At 42.2% G+C, this 23,302-nt stretch overlaps 1 protein-coding gene across 16 annotated transcripts in view; it reads left to right on the top strand.

The window, feature by feature from the left end:
• The first annotated feature begins 2,740 nt into the window (after positions 1–2,740).
• map4k4 (mitogen-activated protein kinase kinase kinase kinase 4) overlaps positions 2,741–23,302 on the top strand; it is a 90,929-nt gene continuing 70,367 nt past the window's right edge. For 15 of the 16 annotated variants that reach the window (XM_070914448.1, XM_070914446.1, XM_070914445.1 and 12 more), the window contains exons 1-2: positions 2,741–2,914; positions 3,184–3,249. In XM_070914448.1, coding sequence (XP_070770549.1) covers positions 2,858–2,914; positions 3,184–3,249 — 123 coding nt within the window. In that variant the 5' untranslated portion in view covers positions 2,741–2,857. The remainder of the gene's footprint in view (positions 2,915–3,183; positions 3,250–23,302) is intronic. The other variant, XM_070914459.1, reaches the window with a different exon arrangement.

The raw sequence follows: 23,302 nt of genomic DNA, 5'->3' as shown, positions 1-23,302 counted from the left end.
GAGAGAAACTAGAATATTGAAATCACATGATAAGATTTCAGCATGTGATTCTTAATGTAAGTTAGTCTTTATGAGTGCTAACCAAAATCAGGTTGGGCAGTTGACGGGTATGGGTGATGGATGTTCTGTGAGGCTGTGGTGGCCAGTGCTATCCTCTATGCTGTTGCATGCTGGGGCAGCAGGCTGAGGGTGGCGGACTCCAACAGACTCAAAAAACTGATCCGCAAGGCCAGTGACGTTGTGGGGGTGGAGCTGGACTCTCTGACGGTGGTGTCAGAGAGGAGGATGCTGTCGGGGGCTGCGGGGCATCTTGGACAATGTCTCACATCCTCTCCATGACGTACTGGTCAGACACAAGAGCAGCTTCAGTGGGAGACTCATTCCTCCCAAATGTACAACTGAGCGCCACAGGAAATCATTCCTGCCTGTGGCCATCAGACTGTTCCAACTGACACTCAGAAGAAACAGACTGGAAATCTTCTACATATACTACCTCAATATTACTTATTCTTAAATGACAGCGCAATAGATACATATATATAGATATAGACAAACATATACATTGCTGTTGTATATATTTTTATTATTATTTTTCACTTAAATATTGTAAATGTGTATATTTTGATTTTATTTTGTACATGCTTTTAGTTCTAAATTTATTCTGCTTTCTAATCTTGAATGGGAGCACCGGTACTGTACAATTTCCCCCCTGGGATCAATAAAGTAATTCTGATTCTGATTCTGATGGCAGCAGGATATAATGCTGCCTGTCTGGATATCATACCCTCCAACAGAACAGCAGAGCAGTGACAGCAGCACTGAAATATTTATCACTGTTTCCATTTCACATGCTCTAATTGCCCTGTATCTGTCTGTTGGGGGGACACAGGGAGAGACGTGGAGAGAAAGGAGGAGGCTCATGTAATACACTGCAAAACGTTAAATCAACTTCAGTAAGGGTGCATATGAGATACATATTTACATATTACGATTCACAACGTGTTAAATATTACATTTGTACATTAACTTTTCAGTTTCTTCACATGCGGTGGAAACGCAAGCAGGAAATGTTGCTTTATTTCCTAAATTGGCTCCAACTTGTCACGTTCAGTCTGTTACTTCCCTAAAGGCTGCGCTTATTAGTGATGCAACAGGTTAACAACAGTCGTAGGTTTGGCAAAGGTTTTGATGTATAGTTCAGTGTCGGATTTCATCCACTGATAGCGCCCTAACCCACTTGTGGTCCTCTACGTGGTCCTACAGGCAGCCCTGAGGGGATTGATTATTTCATTATGATATTTTATAACAATGATATTTTTTAAATATTATTTTGCCTTAACCTCTGTTCTGTGTCATGTCATTAACATCATCTGTCTATAGACCTTTTTCACAGCAGACATTTTGGCATGGCAGAGCAGGAAAAGCAAAGGCGCTACTGAACATTAAGAAACGACTGCATTCCATGAAGGTGAGCTACCTCAGGGTCCTGGTGTTGCGCATGATGGCTCACCTGGACACTTGATGGAACTGAGCCATCTTTGACGAAATGTGTATCACCTGTACTTTTCCCTGCTCAGATCCTTTACTTAAGTAAAAGTAGCAATACTGCACTGTGATAATACTCTACATTCAAAACCTTACTTAAGTAAAAGTATCTAAGTATTATCAGCAAAATGTACTTAAAGTATGGTGGCGGGGGTTAAATAGTTTATTTAGCTTAAGAAGTAGGAGGAACATTTCATCCTTCAGTTTATCTGAAAAATTCAGATTCAAAATCACCAAATTTGAAGATACATGGTTTTCACTGGACAGGAAGTATATATATATATACTTCCTGTATACACACATACATGTACAGCGTTATTGTATATATTTTTATTCTTATTTTTTATATCTTTATTTGTACATACTTCTCATTTCTAAATGTATGCTACTTTTCTACTTTTGAATGGGAGCACATGTAACTGTGTAGTTTCCCCCCGGGGTGGGTGGGTGGGGGGGGGTCAATATAGTATTTCTGATTCTGATTCTGATTCTGGAATGTACTCAGTTACACTCCTTCAGCAGCCCTTCACAGGTGTGAAAATATGTAAAATGCCACAGAAAGAGAAGAACCCACTGCTCTGCTTGCATCTGTGCTTCTATATTTTGTGGCTCAGCGGCTCACAACGCCGGGCCTTCAGAGTCACTCTGCACGTGGCATCCGTGTAGCCCCAATGTGTGGTTACATTTTTGAGAAGGTGCCATGGCGGCTACATGTGTGTGGGCTCCGACCATAGCTATGGACCATAAGACACAACCATAAATGCATTTTACAAGGGAAGTGTTAGTGGGTTATTATGGGCTGAGGACTGCTCAATTTACAGCTCCCTCTTCAGGTGCGAGGGGGCAACCAGATTCTGTTCAGGGCCCCAAAAAGTCTGGGGCTGTCCCTGTCTGAGAGAGCGAGAGAGAGAGAGAGAGAGAGAGAGAGAGAGAGAGAGAGAGAGAGAGAGAGAAGGGGCGGAGAGTGGAGAGAGAGAGAGAGAGAGAGAGAGGGACAGAGAGACATGCGGACAGACTGCGAGGGAGAGAGGGCGGAGAATACAGGCAGAGAGACATACACAGGAACAGGGAGAGAGAGAGCGAGAGAGAGAGCGGTAGGTAGAGCAGGCAGGGCTCCGGCAGTCGGTCGGTATGTAGCAGCAGCGGAGCTTCAGCCGGGGATTTACAAAGAGGGAAAAACGCGCCTTGGATAGAAAATATCACCAGCGGGATTAAAACTAAAACCACCCGAGGATGAGACACACACCGTCCGCCTGAAGGAGAATAAAAAACACGCCGTTATTCCGCTGATTTATCACCGTTTTTTACGAAAATGGCGAACGAGTCCCCGGCCAAAAGTCTGGTGGATATAGACCTGGCATCCCTGAGGGTGAGTGTGTGTCACACAGACATTTTCTGAGTGCATTTCATTTTTCCATGTTCAGATATAAAAACGCAACCATGTTGTAAGCAGTGCTGTTGTTGACACAGCCCTGCGGTAGCTTTTCTTTGTCTAATATCCGCTGGCATGGGAGGCCAGCAAACCGGGCGCAGCCGGCTCCTGCATCGAACGAACCCAGCTTGTAAATACTACAGGGAATCAATTAATCAAGCCTTTTTATGTGTGTTTGTTTTTATGCTTTTTCTTTTGGAATACAGGATCCTGCTGGGATTTTCGAGTTGGTGGAAGTGGTTGGAAATGGCACTTATGGACAAGTCTACAAGGTTGGTGTGAGCCTCCATCTGTGCGTGTGCGCGCGCGCGTGTGTGTGTGTGTGTGTTAAAGCCCCAACCGAGAGAACAAACGGGCGGAAACTGGAGCACAAACATGCATTTATATATTTTCCCCTCTCACGGTCTCAGGAACACGTTTATTCTAACATGCCCCCCCCCCCTCCCCTCCTTCACTTGGGACCGGTGCGGTCTGGACTGGATTATCTCTCTGATAGCGTTTTGGCCTCTTACTGTTCCACATCCATTCATTCTTTTTTATTTGAGCGATGCAAACATCATCCCAGCACACCTATTTTGGTCCCGGCGAGGTCCCTCCTCCCTCCTCTCATCCACACCCCAGGAAAATATTCCTTGCATACTGCACGCTTTGCATTGCACTGATCAGGCCAACCCCATCCGTGCATGACAGCCTTTACCACGCTGACCGACTTGTGCGCCATTGGGTGGGCGGTGTTTCATTGCGCATTTGTGCACAGCATTGCCCAACAGGCCTTTTGCTGGAGTGGCTTTGCATTGACGGATGGGGATTGGCCTGTTCATCCCATGACACACACACATAGTGGAAAAGGCATTTGATGGAGGCCTGGTGCTCCTGCAGCCCAGATTCCCTCCTCCATTGCCCCATCAGAGATGAGCAGCGACATCGTCCTGCTGTTGCCTGGTAGAAATGAGAGCAGAGGAAAGAGGATGACTGGGTCGGAGCTGCCGGATCTGCTCAGAAAGTAATCGCATGCAGCAGGAAATGTGCATTTTGTTGTTGTATGTGGCAGATTGAAACCATGCCACTCGTGTTTCTGTACTTTCCCCAAGCTTTGGTATTTCTGAACATTGTTTGTTTGGAGTTCTGTCGTGTTAGTGTCATGTGAGGCAGCAATAGGTAACATTACCACGGTTACGACCTGTAAGCATTCTCCCCATCGGATAACCCTACGTGCAGACATTTGCGTTCCCCAAACTGCAAATCAAAGCTGCGTCCAACTGTGATTGACTCTCATTTTCTTGTGGCTGGAAAATAAACTCATGTGCTATTTTTTTCTTCTGTGTTGCATTGCAGCAGTGTGGTTACACAGTTCCAGACCCTTTTGGAACAAATCCAAGTGAAATTCAGTGAACGTCGAACACCTTGACTTGTGGTTTTGAGGTTTAAATGTAGGGTAACATGTTAATTGCCACAGTTATTACAGGTTTTTATCTAAACACTGAGTATTAAGGTTTTCTAGGGTTGAGCACTGGTTGTATGATGGAGTTGGTCACGTGAGGGTTAAAAAACAGTCAGCATTTACAGAATAACCATTCAATTATGGTTCAGTTACCTTGAGTTATGGACTTTGTTGGATATGCCCAAGCTTTCTCTTAAATGAGGGAATCAGTTGAACTGATGTAAATATTCCAACTTCCATATGACTTTGAAGGCTGCATTGGTCAAGCAGAGCCAGAGGTGATTCTGTCACTTCATAATGAGAATACACACCTGGAAACAAGTCGATATTGTGGAGGTGGATAGCAGCAAGTTCTGGAAATGACCAAGCTCCGTCCTCAGGCTTTCTTATTACTTCTGCTTCTCCCTAAATGATGGTTTTCACATCAGCCTTGTAGTGTGACATGTGGAAATTGGTTATGAGAGCTTCTGTACTAGGCACCATAACGTAAGAAGAAAAGTCAATAAAAATCAAAATGACCAATATTTACAATATTGCAATCAACTCTACTTATAAAAAGAAACCAATATGCTTCAGTGTGTGTATGGTTGATTCACACATGCTTCCATGTTGTAGGAGTGACATGTCCTCCTCTTAAGGCCACGACAGAGTCCAAAATGGAGGCGGACAGTGGACGTGGACATGGTTCTGTTTATGCTACAACGGGTGCACGTGGACGCGTTCACACATGTGCAGCTGTACAGTAACGCACAGTCAGCACAGTCATAAGTTTGGGCTGCACGAGTCCACGAGTGTCCACGTGGACCCTCGCAGGCATGAGCACATGATATGCGGATAAACTTGCTATTGCTCTGCAGTTTATAGGCTGAGGCTCACGGTAAACACAACACAAAGTAACTAACATACAGTATGGCGTGCTCCAGGAAATCATGAAGTATATATGAGGAGCCATTTTGGGCCTCGAAGTGGAGTCTGAGACAGGACAGCCAGAGGGGATGTTACTCACCTGAATTGCTGCAACCAAAATGAGGTCGTGAGATGTTGACGCTGCATCATAATTGTTTGGACGTCACTCGTCTGTACGCTCATGCATATCAGAGCCATTAAGTCTTTCTGTCGCATGATGAGTCTGAGCAGGAACCTAAACTGTCGGCATTGGCTCTCTCACATGTTTCAGGGTAAACAGGCTTTTTTTTAATTTATTTTTTTTACACACGTACAATGTGTCCGTCAGTGTCCACAGAACAATCTCAAGGTCCACTGTATCTCCAGTTCTGCCTCCTGAGGATTACACAAGCGACCAGCGGCCTTCAGCGATTCCACTGCTGAGACGAGTGTCACTTTGAATCAGGCTGGATGGTCATGGACAATGAGGACGGCCCTGAGGCGAGCCTCCGTGAACGCCTGCTCTGCCGTTACCTCACAGTGTGGTCGTATGGGTGCGTTTGGTTGTGTTTTTTTTTTTTTTGTTCTGGGAGAAAGCGGTACCACTGAAATCACATCTTGATTTGCTTTGAGCCTTTTATTTAGTTTTATTTGTGTTTTTTTGTGGCTGGGGGGAGGATGGCGGCTGCTGTAATCGTTTCGTTAAAGCGCGGGACAAGTGGTTGTGGAAATGCTCAGATGCACTGGAACACAAATTAACCTTGACATTTTGAGTTTAGTTCCTCGGGATTTGGTGAATCACAACCACGTGTGCCATGCGAGTTTGAGTGGGGATGAACCAAGCTCTGTTTTTGTCTGCTCTGCCTGCCTCGCAAACATCTGACCCAAAAGCATGTGTGTGTCTATGTGTGTGTGTGTGTTTGGGTCTGCACATGTGCACTTGATCCCCAACACTTGGTGATTGGTTGGGCTTCCCAGGCTAGCGAATAGTTGCAGAGTGTGACTGACTGAGGCTTGTTGCAGCTGTGTGCACCGACAACAGCTGTTGGGATGGAAAAATAAAATAGAAGGGGGGGGGGGGTAGAGAAAAAAGAGGAAATACAAAAGAGAGAGAAGCGCTCACCCTGTAATCAACGCAGTCTTTGAGTTGCTAAAAAACTGCTGAAGGACCTCGATGCGTCCCCCTACATTCGACCTTAAACATCTCCGACATCAAGCTGGTGTTCACGCACTGTGAAAAATCTCCACCCTAAAAAATCTATGATTATCTAGATTCTCATTATCTGTGATTATCTATGATCGAGTTCTGAAATTTTAACTTTACAGAGAAAACATCTATCTGTATGTTTTCAGTTTCACTTATTTTCCGTGCCATTGTCTTGATACTGTGGGAAATTGTCTTTGCTTTGTTTTACAACGAAGCACAGATTAAAAACAAAACAAGGCAGTTAATTGAGGACATTCATCAAGAACAAAACATCAGCAATCAACATGATTGAAAAAAAACAAAACATGAGTGCAAAAGAACATGCAGATAAGATGGAAATAGATTAGAAAAACTAAACTTCACTAACAGCAAACAAGAGTAAGAAGGTCAGATGTCACAGTGCTTCTTTTTCCATTGAACTGTGGGAGGTGAAGGAACAATCAAATCAGAGCTGAAGAAAGAGGCAGAAGGAATTTTTAAAACTCTCGGGTAAGACCACGCTCAGCATGTGGGGCTGGGAATCCCCCTCTCTGAGAAAATGGTTTAACCCATTTATGACTTGCTGAGTTTCTCTCCTTCAAACCGCAGTGATTGTTTCAGCCTCACCGAGGCAGGCTGCCTTTAAGTTTATAAAATGTCCAAGACGAGCAAACAAATGAAACCCCTGGGATTTCGTTTTTTGTTTTATTCCCTAAAATAGAGTGAAGCCCGGGGTTTGTTACCTCTCTCGGCGTGGGTGTCTGCAGAGAGCGAGTGGATGTTTGTGAGGAAGTAGTGAAACGGCGGAAGTCATCAGTGCAGTGGGGAGAAGTCGTGGCTTTGCTGTGATGGCCAGATTAGAAAACCACAGCTCTGTTCCTGTCGCTCTTTCATGTATCCACAAGAAATGTCTCAGCAGTTTAGAAAATGACAACATGCGACACTGAGTAAACCCTGCTGACTGGGGGATCTGGGCTGTAGAGATGCAATGCAGATAACGGTATCGTTCAGATGCTGATAGTGTGGATGTTTTTACCGTTAGAATTCAGTTTAAACTATTCTAGGACTGCAACTAATGATTATTTCCATTAGCAATTAATCTGATGATTCTTTTTTGGATTATTAGTATCGGCATTTAATCTACAAAATATCTGAAAATAGCAAAAATGATCTGTCAGTCTTTTCCAGAATCCCAGGGTTCAGTTCGACATTGCTTGATTTGTCCGATCAACACACCAAACCCCACCTAAATTATCAAATTACAATGATATATAACAGAGGAAAAACACCAAATCCTCACATTTGGGAGGCTGGGACTGTAGAGAATGATTGGCTCTCTTAACGCAGTCACATGTGCGAAATATATATCAGTATACCAGTAAGTTCTTTCATGTGCAAATAATAAAAACCAAAGATAATGAGCTTTAGTCATTTCAACGCTAGAACTTTGCACTGAAACCAGACTGAAAAAGTCAAATTTATAATTGTCTTTAAATTAATAATTGTCTTTAAAATAAATGGAGATAAAATGTGCAGAACAATCAGATTGCACTGCAGGTGATTTAAGCTATTTTTCTGTGACTGATTGAGAGACCCTCGACAGAGGTGGAATACGCAGCGTCTCACTCATATGCTCTTCTATATAATATCTTAGCTCTCTAACCTGTCATTCCAGTGGTATGTGAGGATTTCCTTGGAGCCTTCCGTTTTTTTTTGTTTTTTTTTTACAAGGGAAACTCCAGTGTCGGATATTGTGCACTGTAGATGAAGGCTGCATGTCCGCTGGGATGTTCTCTTTAAAGCAAATGTTAGTCCTGTTTACCTTTTCAGACCATGAAAGCATGGTCCTCCCTCTGCAGCGCTGTCCCTTCTTTCACATCTTGAACTCCATGCTGGACTTTCTGGGGACCTAATTTTTTATCAAGATGATGATGATGCTGATCCAGAACACTCAGGTGTTAATGTTTTTTGTTGACTTCACAGGAAGCCAGTGAAGGGAAGTAAGAATAGGTGTGATAAGATTGCAACTTTTGAATTTGATGAACAGCCAGGCGCCTGCATTTTGTATCAGCTGCAGACGGGAAACATTGATCTTTTTTGAAGGTTATTTTTTGCAACTAATGATTATTTGCAGTATCGATTAATAACTCAATCTAGAGCTCTTCAAAATGCTTCAAATTGCAGTCTAACACCCACAGGCATTCAGTTTACAATGATAACAACTGAAAAAAAAAGTGAAAAAGATGTATAAGCACAAAAAAACAGCCATTCGAAGCAGTTTCACTGCCTATGACCTTCCTATTCATCCTGCCGTTATAACAGGAAAGATGCTTGTTTTTTTCTGTTGCTGATAAAGTGAAGCTGGGTGTGGCTCTCCACCGGCAGCCTGTCATCAGCCAGGCGGGGCACCATCACTGCAAGTCCCTCAGAGGTTTCACTGAATGCATGGCCGATCTGTCAGATGTCTAAGTGCCTTGCTATGAGGTTTCTGCCTCACTTTACTCTCCTGCGAGTCTACATCTGGAGCTGAAGAAACATGCACATAGCTGGTGATGTTTCAGTATTACATTGACTTGTTCATGTGCAGGTCAACAGTCCACAAGTCTGGTTTATTAGGACAATACAGGCCGTGTATTAAACACTGGATATAAACTAGTTAGTACTGGTGGCCACAGCTACAAAACGACTGTTAAACATGCCATGATATTTGATTTTCTATTTTACTAATAAATTGATAAATGATGTATTGTGTTATTTAATGCATCCTGTGTTCTCTTCTATGATGGATCAACTGCAAACACTGAAAAAAACACATCAGTTGTACATTTAAGTGTCCTTTAATGGTCTGCAACTAATGATTATATTACTTAAGTACTCTGTCAATTATTCATTGAAATGTTATATACGAAATTACCAAAGTAATAGTGAAAAGTCCCAGAACCAACAGTCCAAACCCCAAAATATCCACTTTAAATGATATAAAACAGGGAAAAGCAGCAAATCCTCACATTTTAGAAGCAGAATCTAATACATTACTGGCATTTTGGCTTGATCAATGTCGTAAACCAGTAATTGATTAGCAAACCTGTTGCTGATTAATTTCCGACTTGTCGATTAGTCAACTAATCGTTTCAGCATCTTCCATCCTGACAAGAGCAACTTTCTGCTGGATATTTACAGTTGTTGGCATGTGAATAACTACATTTAAATTAATTTATATTTAAATATATCAACCCAAATCATCGTCTGTGGCTCAATGGCTTTAACTTAAAGATATACCAGAAATAATCAGAAGGATAGTGTTCCACACCTCTTATGTTTCTATTGTTTTGTTCATATTACAGTTCTATGGGGAGCTATTTATAGGCCGACCCCCGCTCTGTAAAGTGGTGGGACTACAAAGCTGTCAGAAGGAATAGACTCATGCAAAGCTGGCTCACCGACCTTCCGGCTATTCAAACTGGAATGTTAGTCGTGTCTGCGGTGACCTTTCACAGCACAGGAAGTGAAGTGCGGCCGCGACCAACAACAGCGGCACTAAAGCAGCGTCTCCGCTGGGAACTTTTCTTTACAGTCAGAACTTCTGTTATCTACTGTGACCTTTCCAAACAGAAGAAGTGGAAGCTCTGATACTGATAGCAGCAACAGGAACTTGACTTTGTCACGATTTATGATGGAGGAGTTGTGATGGCTTTTTGTTCCCGCCCAGGGCTGCATCTAATCATTGTTGATGAACAAACAGTGGATCTTTCAGTGTAAAAGTGCACAAACACTCAACACACCAGAACCCGAAAGGACCTTTTTACACTACAGAGCTAGAATTAGGCAATTTTGATCGAATGTTGAGCTTCAAACTGGTTTCTCTGAGTTTTTACTGTGACATGTCCTTCCAGTGCTAGCTGCTTATTTACATCATTAATACGTCCCTGAAATCAGGAAGAACAGTGCTTATCTTGATTGGACAATTATTAATCCCATTCATTAGTCTCGATATACTGAATAGGTTTCACTTTTAGAATGCAGTGTATCTGCAGTTTGGGCTGGTTGACGGAGAGCACTGCCAGTACACGTATATGTCAATGAACTGTTAAGGATACTGCAGCAAAGATTACACTCTGATGATATATTAAATGGAAACACAAGTGGTATCAAAGAGTAATTATAATAAGATTTTTTATTTGACACAAAGGTGACATTCTTCGTACCCTTGTTAATGAGTCTGTTAGCAGTGACCAGCTCGGCCTGCTCGCTACAGTTAAGCTAAAAATAAGACACAGAGCCTCAGACAGTATCTGGGTCACGTTCTTTGATGCTCACTGTGTGGACTGATGCAGTGATGCTGCTGCTGCTGGTGATTCTCACTGGATACATTCACACATCAGCAGCAGGATTTCTGTATTTTGTTTCATATTTTTGACACATTTCTGTTACAGATTCCAGTTCTTGGTATTTTTTGCTGCCATTTGTTTTTTTAGTTTTTTTACACAATTGCCACAAGAGAGACGCTTCTAGCTCGGGTGGAGACTGAACCTCCAGCCCCGGCAGGGTTTGTGCTAACAGCAGTCACAATATAACTGTCCTCTCTTTATACTTCAGATTTTCTTGTGTTCCCCTGATCACAGCATTGATTTCTGACAGTTAATGTTGATGTCTGATGACGTAGTCTAGTCAAATGTAAAATCATATTTCTCGTCATCATGTTGTCTTCACTTTGCTCGTTTTATCCCACCAACAGTCATGAACCCAAAAGTACTAAAATCATACAGAACAGAGAAAAAACACCAAATCTTCGTTCAAGAAGCTGGAACCAGAGAATCGGAATAGCTCTCCATGAATTTTATGGCGATCAAGTCGATTAATAGACTGATTCAGTGCTGCATTCATCATAAACTCTGACCATACCGAAGATGAAGTCTGTTAATGAAGGACTAATAATCAATCAAGTTTATTTGTCACAAGTTCTGTGCATTAAAAAGAGTCTAAATAGATACAGTTACACCTCATCTGGATTATCACCTTGTCACCGTCATGTGGTTTGACACCTTGTTTCCTCTGCTAATCTGCTCTGGGTGCAACACACAAGCTAATCTCACACTCCCTTTATTATCTCCATTTTACTTTTGACAACGTACTTCCTGGATGTATGTTTTATTAGCCAGCAGGCAGTAGGGGGGGAAGGCTCAGACAGGAGAGGCTGTGACAAAGATCACGACGCCGCATGTTCACAATAAGAGCCGAAAGCTCGCTCGGCTGCAGGGATGCGCTGTTTAACAAGAGTTTTGTAGACATAAGAGGAGCTCTCTGTTTCCTTTTTCCTCCCCCGCTAGCCCACCCAGCCTCTCAGGCTCAGTCCTGAACCTAGATGAAGATGGGGGAAAAAGCTATTCCTCCTCTGCTCCGGCTTCTTGAGAGCCCATCCCCGATTGTGGAATGCAAGGGTCAGGCTGCGACCAAGAGAGGAGAAAGAGGAGAGATGTTGGGATTAAGCAGTGGAGCCTCCTGAGCATCCCTCCTCCTCAACCCTGGTCACGTGTCTCTGAGGGATGAGGAGGAGTTTGAGGGGGAGGGGGGAGGCGGAGGGGGAGGTTTGATGGAAGGCACCATGGCGGCTGTAATCCCTCTGCATGAGACGGCACACACTGAGAGGAAGAGGAGGGAGTCATCAGGGTAAAGAGGGAAATATATTAAACATCATTTACTAGCCGCTCTTCAGTTTTCCCACTTATCAAGGGCTTGCATACTTTTTTAGATGTAATTGCCCAGATCTTTATGTCATAATGTCTCACAGTGATGATTAAAGCCTTAAAGTATTATTATACCCTTCATAAACGTCCTGTCCATGACTAGGGAGCGATCACTGGCACCCTCACTGTTGACCTTGTAGTCCCATCATATAATGTGAAGCTTAAATGAGCTGTTTATCATCACGTCACATACTGTATGTAGTGTTCAATAACAATCTAAACTAGACCTACAAGTGTGAAGGCTATATTACTAATCGTTAATTAGTGGAAAGGACTGGAATAGTATATTCATTCCAGTTTGTTGACATTCCCTGTATTCCACTTGGCTGTTTTTATTTATGGTCTGTACGATACAGTATACTGCTGACATTTATATAATGTATCAATTACTTGATTGACAGGAAGTACTTGAAAGTGATTTTGCTGATTTGATTACTTCTTTAAGTCACTCATCAAGCAAAATCCCAAACATTTACTGGTTCTAGCATCTCAAATATGAGGATTTCTGCTTGTTGCTCTGTTTATGTCATTGTAAATTGAACATCTTTTGGGTTTTTGGACTGTTGGTCTGACAAAAACGAGAGAAGCTTCTCAGGCTCAGCTAAACGCCTTAAATTGAAATGTAAATCCTGATGGCAGCATCAGCTGTGTGTTTGTCCCACTGACGCTACTATAAAAACTCATCCTAATTAACGAATTACCTCTTTTTTATTGTTGTGGTTTCGTGTCTGCTGGCTCCGGTAAGCCTTGTTATATAATGCGACTACAGTATGTGTTAATGCGGTGTTGGGTGGAGCGATGGATGCATGCAGACAGTGCAAACAGATGGCTTGTTGTTGGCGCGGCGAGGCAGTGATGCTGAAGAGACGGAGAGGGTATTAACTGTAACTCACTGCTGCTGGTACATTTTCTCAAAGGAACAAGAAGCTAAATAAGTGAGCTTTTACATTGTAAACCAACGCAATGTAGCTGCTAGAGTTGGCTATCGAACTTCAGTATACCAACCAAAATATGTCCATCGCAGATTCATAATCTTGTGTACTTGTTCACTGATCAGATAGTTCCTGATTTAAATCCCAATTTAGCCAATTTTATTCATTTATTTTGTAGAAAAGCGATATATATAAGTAAGGTATCAAATAAGGCATCATTTTGTTATCAAAAGCGCCCAAGAGCCTACAGACCAGTCAGACCACAATATTTAAGATTAGTCAAACTAATCCTTGTGGATTCTAGCCAGCATATTAAAATGAAATGAAATGAAGATAAAACTTTTTTTTCCCCAGATGAGGGCTGGTTGAACCAGTTTTAGTCTTCAAATTTCTTTTGAATATCCCAAACTGCCTGTCGAGTGATTCAATCTCTTCTTTTTCCTTCCTCTTCCTCATCTTTGTCCTCTTCTTCTTGTGCCTCTTATCTTATTTCTAAACAAAAAATTGCTCAAATGTTCCAAGACCACTTTTTCAATACCTGACTCCACATACTTTAAAACTCATTACCCATTCATCTGTTAGTGTGTCAATTATGTCATTAATTACTCAAATGTTCCTCATGTCAGTTCAGTTTATGTCAGTAGGTAAAACAGAGCCTTACCTCTGCCAGGTGCCTGATTCCCACTTTGCTTCAAAAACACCCAGTGGATTTACTTGTACTTCTCTTGGCCCACGCTGGGTTTCGTTAGTCTTGGTGCTGTCTGGAGTTAAACTGCTCAGCTTCAGTGGTTCTCATTGTACGTCTCAAAGAGTGTCCGAATGCTAAATGCCTGAAATGTGATTTGGAAGCTGAGGTCGTGGGGTTGTTTCTCTGCTTGAAGAGGCTGTTGTGTGACTTAGGAGGAAGGCGATTTGTAGTTTATTAGGTTGATTATGCTCCTGTTCGGGACAGACATCCCTCTGTGTTTGCTCCTCTGCCCTCGGCTGCAGCCACACAGACGAGCAGACATGCTGATAGACGCGTTAATGTAAGGCTGAGCTTTTTAACTGCAGCTTCTCATGTAAGCACTGCGAAGTGTTTGCGAGCAGAACGTTTCTATGATGAATAATTGCTTTCGGCGATAGAGAAATGTTTGTTTGAGTTTCAGTTTGCTTGATCTTTCCTGTGTGGTGAATCAACCGTGCTTCAGTAACTGCTGACGAGCCACAACCTCTAAATACTCGAAGTCCATGTGACCAAAACTAAAGTCCAGATGGAGAAGCAGCTACAGGAAAATGGATCATCCTGCAAAAAAAAAAAAAAAAAAAAGAACAGATCCGTCTGATGTTTAAGAGCTGGCACCACGTAACATGTTCAACAAGTGTCAGGACATTTTGTTATTCAAGAGGTTTGTCATCAGATGAAATCATCAGTAGATCAAGTTGACCTCATTGCTGGTATAGCAGCAATTCTCTGAAACAATCAAAGTCACGTTGATAGATGCCCATGTGGTAGGATCACTATCCCCCTGAACCACAGAGTACATCAATGCATCTATCTGAACCAAAGTCATTGGGATCAATCCTCTGGGGACCACGAATGGCAATCCACAAAATAGTTGTTGAGATATTTCAGTCTGGACCAATGTGGTGGACAGAAAAAGACAGAAGAGAAGCCACATCACATCGTTCATTTCCTTTTATTGCAATAAAATTAGGATGATTTTATTCATTTCATTGATCCAACAATGTCTCTATTAACAGCTCATTATTTAATTAGCATTATTAATAGCACTCCTCAACTTAACCCTAGTTAACTAACATTGTCTCATCATAAGTCATTCTCTGGCTCCTGTTGTTAGCACAGCATTTTAACTATGGTAATGAATAACACATTTTAAAGATGTTTTCTTTATGTGGTTCATTGTTTGTCATCTGGAGGCACTTGCACTTTAAACCAGATGGCAATCAGTAAATCCAGTCTTCATGTTAAAGCTGCACACCAAAGTAATAAAGGAAGTTGGTGAGTAAGGACACAATAATAGGGCAGTAAGACTTTGTAGCTGCTGCAGCTGCTGCTGTATCAAAGACATACACCTACTCACAGTTGAAAATATGTTTTAGTGTGTTTCAGTGAAAATAGTGTTGAATCTGGAATTGTGTCTTTTTCCAGAAACCTCACCAGAAGCAGTGCCAAACAAATTATTTTCAGATTATTCATGAGTCATGAGTACACACACACACACACACCCACACACACACACAAGGTCAGAGCATCAGTCAGGCATGTCCAGTGCTTCTAGATGGGTTTCATGCCTCTCTCTTCCTCTCTCCCTTCCCAGGACTCCACCCTTATTGATTTTCCACAGCACTAGCTTTCATCTTGTACAACGGCCCCTTCATTCTGTTATCTGTGACCTGCTCCTGCCTGATAAAACCCAGAGAAAGCCTTTCTGTTAGGAGCCGTAATGGCGGCCACTTGGGCGCCCCATGCTCTGAGTTGGGAGTGGGGGTCTTTAGATGGTCATGTGTACATGCGTTCACCAGTGATGTTATTTGGTGTAGGTAGTCTTCTCAACTTGTTGCCTTAGAGTCCCATAATATAATAGATGACTACTGTGACCTAGCAGCTGAAAGCTGGATCTCCACTGTGGTGTTTCCACATCTTTGTTCACTGCAGAGGCTTAATGTTTTCCATCAGGAAGGCTGAGGAGAATAATACAATTATATCATACATGGGACTGGATGTCTTTTGACTGTGAGTAGAATTAATCATGATTATATCATCATATTGTGGTAAGTTGCATCATTTTGCTGTCCTAATTAATGACTCTGTGAAGGCTTATAGCTGATTTGTATTAGCATGCATCTGGTACGACACCACTGCCGGCCTACGTCTTATTAAAAAAAAGTGTACATGACAGAAAACGCCGTCACCTTTCGTCTCACCTCTCGCTTTTGTCGCCATTTTTGACCAAAGCAAGCAGGCCCCACGGTGACTGTACGGTTTGTGGAGTTCATACTTTTAAACGGATGGCTGAAAATGGTTTGTTGAATCCAACACAGTGTAGGTTAAAGGCGATCAATGACCCTGGGAACATTTGGCATTGGCACGGAATGATGAGCTTCAGATGATAGATTTGTTTTTGAGATGGCCGGGCCTTCCTTCAGGGAATCTGGCTCTGGCTAAGTGCTGGACTTGTACGACTGCCCGCCAGATAAAGGCACAATCCAGTGCCCCTCCTGTTGGCTTATTAAAGCCCCTCCCCCTCGACACACACGCCGGCTAACTCTCAGCGTCTGGTCGAGGCTCTTAATGACAGTTGTTGGCCTGTCTGAGCTTCTGTGGTTTAAACGGGTGGACATGGTGGACTGTGCGAGTGTGTGTGTAGTGTTTGGGAGGGGGGGGGGTTACTGTATGGGTGGCCATCTGGAGAGGGAAAAAAACAAAGCTGCTATTGGGTGGGGGGGGCTGTTCGTCCTGGGTACAAGCTTAAGAGAAGTCTTGGAGAGCAGATTGCTGAACTGAGGGAGAAGTTTTTAATTCAAAGCTACAATATGAAACTTTTCTTCTTTTGATGAAACAAAGGTGTGTCATCAGTAAGTCTGTGATACACCTGCACCAGTCATTTGTCTCTGCTTCCAGTTTTCATAGTTAAAAATCACATGGCAGCTGAAATGTTGCCAGATTTCCTCCAGCAATCCACCAAGATCAGTATCTGGGTAGATCTGAGGTGACGAATGAGCCATGGTTCATTTTTTATGTACAATAATGCCAAGTTAAAATAGTTTCTCATCAAGGTTTGGGAGTTTGGATGGAGGGCAGCTAGCTATGTCATCATCCAAATGTTTGGTGAATGGTCCAGTATCTATCTGAGACTCCAGACTTAAACCAGGCTAACAGTAATCTTGTAGCAGGACTGAGCTTGCATGACAATAGCTCTGAAAAGGTCATTTCAGATAGGGCTGCAATTAACAATTATTTTTATCAATTCTTCTGTTGATTATGCTTTTTTTCGTCCGACCAACAGTCCAAAACTCAAACACAATCAATTTGAAATGAAATAAAACAGAGAAAAGCAGCAAGTCCTCACATTTGAGAGGCTGAAACCAGCAAATGTTTGGATTTTCTTCATGATAACTAACTTAAATGATTTATTGATTTTCAAAACTTTTCTGTTGATTTACTAATCAATTAATTAACTAATTGTTTCGGCACTAATGGGAAACTTCGGCATGAATACACAGTACAAAGAAGTACTCATCCTAGAACCAGGTAATGGACACATTTACCGTGTATTTGCCATTTTGAGATGAATTTCATGTTACAGGTTTTTGTGGAAGGCCTGCTTTGTTGGACTGAATTTCATGTCTTACACTATATTACTTTGCAGTGAAGCAACAGACTCTGAGGTTTGTGAGGGAGTTTGAGTGCCTTGCTTAAAGGACGCACTAGATTTGAAGTTGGAGTTGGAGTTTATTCTGGGTTGCGAAATGAAATGATTTCCTCGTCTATGAAATGTTTATAGAAATCTGAACTGTCTTTTCATTCTTTCTCTAATTGTTATCCTATCTTTCTTTCATTGTCTACCTCTTTCTCTTCACTACACACACACACACACACACACACACACACACACACACACACTTGTTGCCGTAGTGATAATAAATCCGGCTTTTCTTTCACGGAGCTCTGTAGCTTCTTTCAGCCCCTGCACACAGCGAGGCAGCTGGCAGGGACGACTGACAGCCTCATTAGCTTTTGTTTTCATCTGCTTCAAAACACTGTGTGAGCCGGTCTGAGCTGTCACCTGACCACAAACTCTGCCGAGGGATTGGACCGCAGAGATGAGTCTCAGCCAGCTGACCAGAAGCCCAGCGTCTGATTGGGCCAGAGTTTCTCAAAGCACTTCCTCCTGTAGCCGGGCAGAATCTGTGCAAACTCCCATGAGTACAGAAGGGTTTGAAAACACATATGGGCTGCAGTCAAGAGAAAGACAGTTACAACTACAAGTACCATTCTGTACATGAGTCATCTGCAATAGTTAGGCAACCATACAGTAGGCAAGTGAAGGCATTTTATGTTATATGAGGAGCTACAAATAGCAGCTGTTTTATTGACTTGATGTTTACATGGGGGATTTTAAAAGGCGAGGACGTGCTCTGAGCTGAAGAGAGACGCAGTCCTTCAGCCAAAGTAAAAACCAGAAAAGAATCTGAACTGAGCATACAAGGTTTTTCATCTCGCCATGCTGACGAATGCGGGCGATGTTGTCGTGACTCTGAGACTGTTTGTGTTACCAGGCAGATACGGAAAATCAAACACGAACCTCCGAAGTTGCTCGTGCAGGGAGGGAGAAGCTGCTGGAGCTGAGTTTGAGCTGTTAAAGGAATAGTCTTGACATTTTGTCAATTCAGTGAGACGTTTCCGTGTTCGTCCTCAAAGTCTGAATCACAGCAGAAGTATCAGTATCAGCTTCATCTCGGTGTAGCTACGCTTAGCACAGTGACTGGAAGCAGGGGGAACTGCTAGCTTAGCTCTAACAAAAAACGTGAAAAAGTATGCCTTCTTAAAAACTCAATTCTTCAGTTGATATTCTGTAGAAACAAGCAGGTTTCCCCAAAATGTTGAATTGTCACTTTTTAAATTTGAACAGTGCTTGTTTATAGATATACTGACTGACTGATTGATCCTACTGGGAAACCTACACAACCATAATGCTTGTTATCGAACCAAAACAACCAAAATGTGTTTGTGGCTAGTTGTATTGGAAACTGTCGAGCACTAAAAGTGTGCATCCGAATGCTTTGTAATATTAACTGAAGAAGAAACATTTATATGAAACAAAGAATGGCATTGAAAAAGAATCTCAGTTTCCAAAACCAGTATTGAAAGATTTCTTACCAAGCCTGGAGTGCCCTGGTGGTTTGGGGTGTCAACCATGAATCTGGCCAGGAACCTTCGTTGCATGTCGTATTCGATCTTACCTCATCTCCTGTCATCTCCTTACTGAGAACTTCCTAACGGAACTTCCTCCGTCGCTGTGTTTTTCGTCTCTTTCTGACACAAACACACACCTCATCACTCTCAGTTGTCGCTGATTGCGCACACACACCCTTCTCCTCTGGTGTATCTGCGATCATGGCAGGCACAGTCTGTGAAAGGAGCCTGCTTTTTTGTTGTTGTGGGCATTTGGCTGTCGGATGCTTGTTGCGCAGCCTCCGGCACGTTGACAGCAGCTGGTACTCGGGTCACTGTAAGGTCAGATCTGGCAGTGATGCCCGCCTACTGCTGCTGTTTTTCCTACCAGCCTTCACGACCACCCTCCCTCCGACCGTGCTCTGTTCACCAGGTTGCCTTGGAGACTGGTTTTTAAATTGCTTAGCAATCTGACGCTCGGCTTGAAAAAAGGAGGGTATCTGGAAAAATGGGCTGCGGTGTGTGATGTCTGATGCTGCAGAGATGAGATTTCTGCTGTTCGGGGAGATTGTCATGTGTTGATCAATCGATCGGACAGTGAGACACATTTTCTCATCCAAGTCACTTAAATGTTGAGTATACCACGACCAATCTCATTTGTATGTCTGTATGAGTTTGCAATATAAATAAACTTTTGTATAGTGTCCTGTAGTATTTTGTATATTATTCAAGGAGAGTGTTGAGTGTAGATCTGTCGTGGCTAGACAGGATTGTAACGTCCTTCAATCTCGATGTAAACAAAATATTTAGGAAACAGCAGCACTTTGGAGGCGTGCTGCACCAACATGGGCAAAGCAATAGATTTTTATTTTTTTATATATATATTAGAACTACTAGCTTAAGCACCCAAAGCAAATGAAAGAACTAGAATTAGATCAGGCTTCATATAAGTTACACCGACCAATCAGATCGGGTCTTCCCTAGTGGTTGTTGTTTGAAGTGAACTGTTGTGTTCAATCCTCACAGAACCTGCTCTGCCGCTGTGTTTATTGCTCACCTTTCTCTGTATTGTTTATATGATCTAACAGGTAGACAGAATCCCTTTGTTTCCCCTCTGCTCTTCTATCACAAAACACTTCCTCAGAGCGCAACACGGCAAGTGGGACAGCAGGAAGTTATTACAAACACTGACAATTGACTTTTTTTGCATCAGTATATCACCCGCCTAGCCGCAGGTGAGGTTGCAGTTAAAAAACAAAAGAGGGAAAGGCTGCATGAGGCTTTCGATGTTCAGTGAACTGTAGAAAGAGGCGGCTTCAGCCACTTGGAAACACATGATCCATAACTAACTCTTTTCTGTCTTCTTAAACCTCAAGAACAAGCCTGGACATGTCCGCGGATAACACTGACTGCTACCTGTGTGTGTGTGTGTGCGTGTGTGTGTGTGTGCGTGTGTGTGTGTCCCAGCTACACACTACATATTCATTCAGACCTTGACAGGTGGTATGTTGGTATTTATCCATACAAATATTTAAATTACGATAACACAGTAACATTATACTAAATATAATTGGTCAGTCTTGGTACATTATCATTATAGGTGTTATTGTCCACCATCATTATTATTCATTTCAAGTTTCTGGCGTTCCCGTCAAGATTTTTTTCTGGGCAAATTCAAAGCATATGAAATCTTATATATATTTTTATGTGATTCTTTATCATTATCATTAGATCAATCATGCGTGTACCTGTCTTGTTTTTCATTGTCATGTTTTTTCTTTTTTTTTTACTTTGTCACATTCATCATTTTGCATATATGGCTATAATACATTCAGTATAAATCATATATGTACCTGAACCTGAGAGAGAGACAGAGTAAAAGACAGAGAGAGAGAGAGAGCGAGAGAGACATGGTGTGTAAAGTGAGTAAATGAGAAATGTGACCCTGCAGAGGAATATCACCTCTGAATTTGTGTGTGTGTGTGTGTGTGTGTGTGTGTGTGTGTGTGTGTGTGTGTGTGTGTGTGTTCTAGTTTATTCTGCTCAGTGCCCTTTGGAAATAACTTTGACCCCCTTAGGTCTGTCTTGATGGATTGCCCATTTGATTTTTTGATTTATATATAGTATTTTTACCTTTTAACTTCTTTTGTATCTTCTGTACATACACTTCTGTTCTTAGACGCTGAAAATTGTGTGATTGTCCTCAGTTGCATAAGAAAAACTATTATACAATTATAATAGAAAATGAGTATAATATTCTAATATTATGATGGTTCACCAACATTTTTAAGAACACAACTGCATTTAAGTAAAGAATACACAGTAACAAAAATATTGCAACAATTTTTTCCTAAGTTTATGTTTCCAACTGTGTGAACATGATGAAGAAATGTAAATACATTTTTTTTAAGATGTACAAACGTGGAACTGTTTCCCTCACCGAAGGACACGAAACCTGGATGATAAACTTACTATTGGTTTAAAGTCAGTCTTATATCATGACAATCTTTATTATTACCACTGCAAGTCACTTTCTCTGCTTTTACATGTTTGACTCTTTTTAGAAACACTTCCTGACACCAGTTTCCTTTTCATGTTAGCAATGAAAACCTCTTCTCTCCCTGTCTACCCTCTGTCATGCTTTCTCTCCTCTGAGGGGAGGGCGGCATTGATGATATTTGCTGGTGGGTGTTGAGGGCTCCGGTGTGTGCACTCTGCACTACACACTGTGTGTGTGTCCTACTTCTGACCGGCTGCTGCACAAAGCTCAGGGCTCCTTCGCACTCATTAAAAGCCAGATAAACAGTCACAGAAACAAACCCACTGACCATCTGAGAGCTTTTTGTTATGCAAGGCAGCACCTTATTGAAGTGTGACAATTGTCAGAGTTTGGGCAAAATATCCCAAAAGAACAGTTTTGAATATTTGATACTTGATTTGTTATTTCTATGGATTATGGGAAAACAAAGACAAAACTGATTTGAATGTTTTTTGGGTGTTGTCTCATCCAAGTGAGGGTCTCAGGGTAGAGGCTGTTGTGTGTTGTACAGATTGTAAAGCCCTCCGAGACAACTTGTGATTTTTGCCTCTATAAATAAACTCGACTTGTCTACAGGGAAATAGAGAGAGAGAGTGTGTGTGTGTGTGTGTGTATAGTACGTGTGTGTGTGCATATTTACAAGCAATGAAAGCATCCGTGGAAGTCTGGAACTTTGTCAACAGTATGAAGGACAAAATAAAAGACCTGGATGAACAGAAGATCTGCCTAGTCATAAACACCCTTGTCTCACACACACACACACACACACACACACACACACACACACACACGCACACTTAGACTTCTGCTTCTCTTTTATCTTTTATCATCATGACATTGCCGTGCAGTGAAATCACTCTATAATCGCCCTCATGCTCCACCATGCTACTAAAACAGACCCCCGGTGTCCACCCATCTCCCCGGTGGTTTGACTCCATGGTAACTTGTGAGGAATGCTGTGATTGGTTGTTTTTGGGTACTCAGCTGATGAGCTCAGCAGGCCTGGAACAGGAAAAGGTTAACGCTTTCAGTGGAGGTGTTAATGGCAAAGTGACGCTGCGCTGCTTTCTTTCCGTCTCTTTTGGGTCAATAGCTTTTAATGGTTTGACCTACAGTATGTGTCCTGTGCTGTGTGGTAGTCAACATGTAGTCTTTGGTGTTTCAGTTTCAGGTCTGATCAATTTGTCACCTTTTGTCTGAACCAGATATTAAAGGTTGACTTTTTTGACACTTATTAGTTTTAGTTTGACAGTTTTTATTTAAGGTTCTTGGTTCTATGAGGTTTACTAATAACGCTCAAATTCCACTTTGCACATCCGTGTCGCTGCGAGGGCCCATGCGACGTAAATGCATTAAGGCTGAGGGTTTAACACATCTGTATCTGTACCAAACATCAGCTGTGTTGCAACAGGGAAACTCCCCTTGGTGATATTCCTCTGACACAGATGAATCTCTAATGAAAATAATCAGCAGTTTCCACCCAATTTCTAGTTTCATGTGCGTCAGAATGCTGTTGTTCTTACCTGGATGGTATGAACTGAGCTAAAAAGATTTCAGGTTCTTTGAATGAACTCTGTCTTGGTGCAAAGGTTGTTTTAAATCATTAAAATTTCCGAGGGGGATTTGAAACTATGGACAATTCTGGTCACATTTGAGGAGGAGAATGAATATCAGCACTAAATATACTAAGTTGCTTCAA

This window comes from Enoplosus armatus, chromosome 11 (genome assembly GCF_043641665.1).
Source record: "Enoplosus armatus isolate fEnoArm2 chromosome 11, fEnoArm2.hap1, whole genome shotgun sequence".
NCBI lineage: Eukaryota > Metazoa > Chordata > Actinopteri > Centrarchiformes > Enoplosidae > Enoplosus > Enoplosus armatus.
This window is presented reverse-complemented; position numbering and strand designations above follow the sequence as displayed.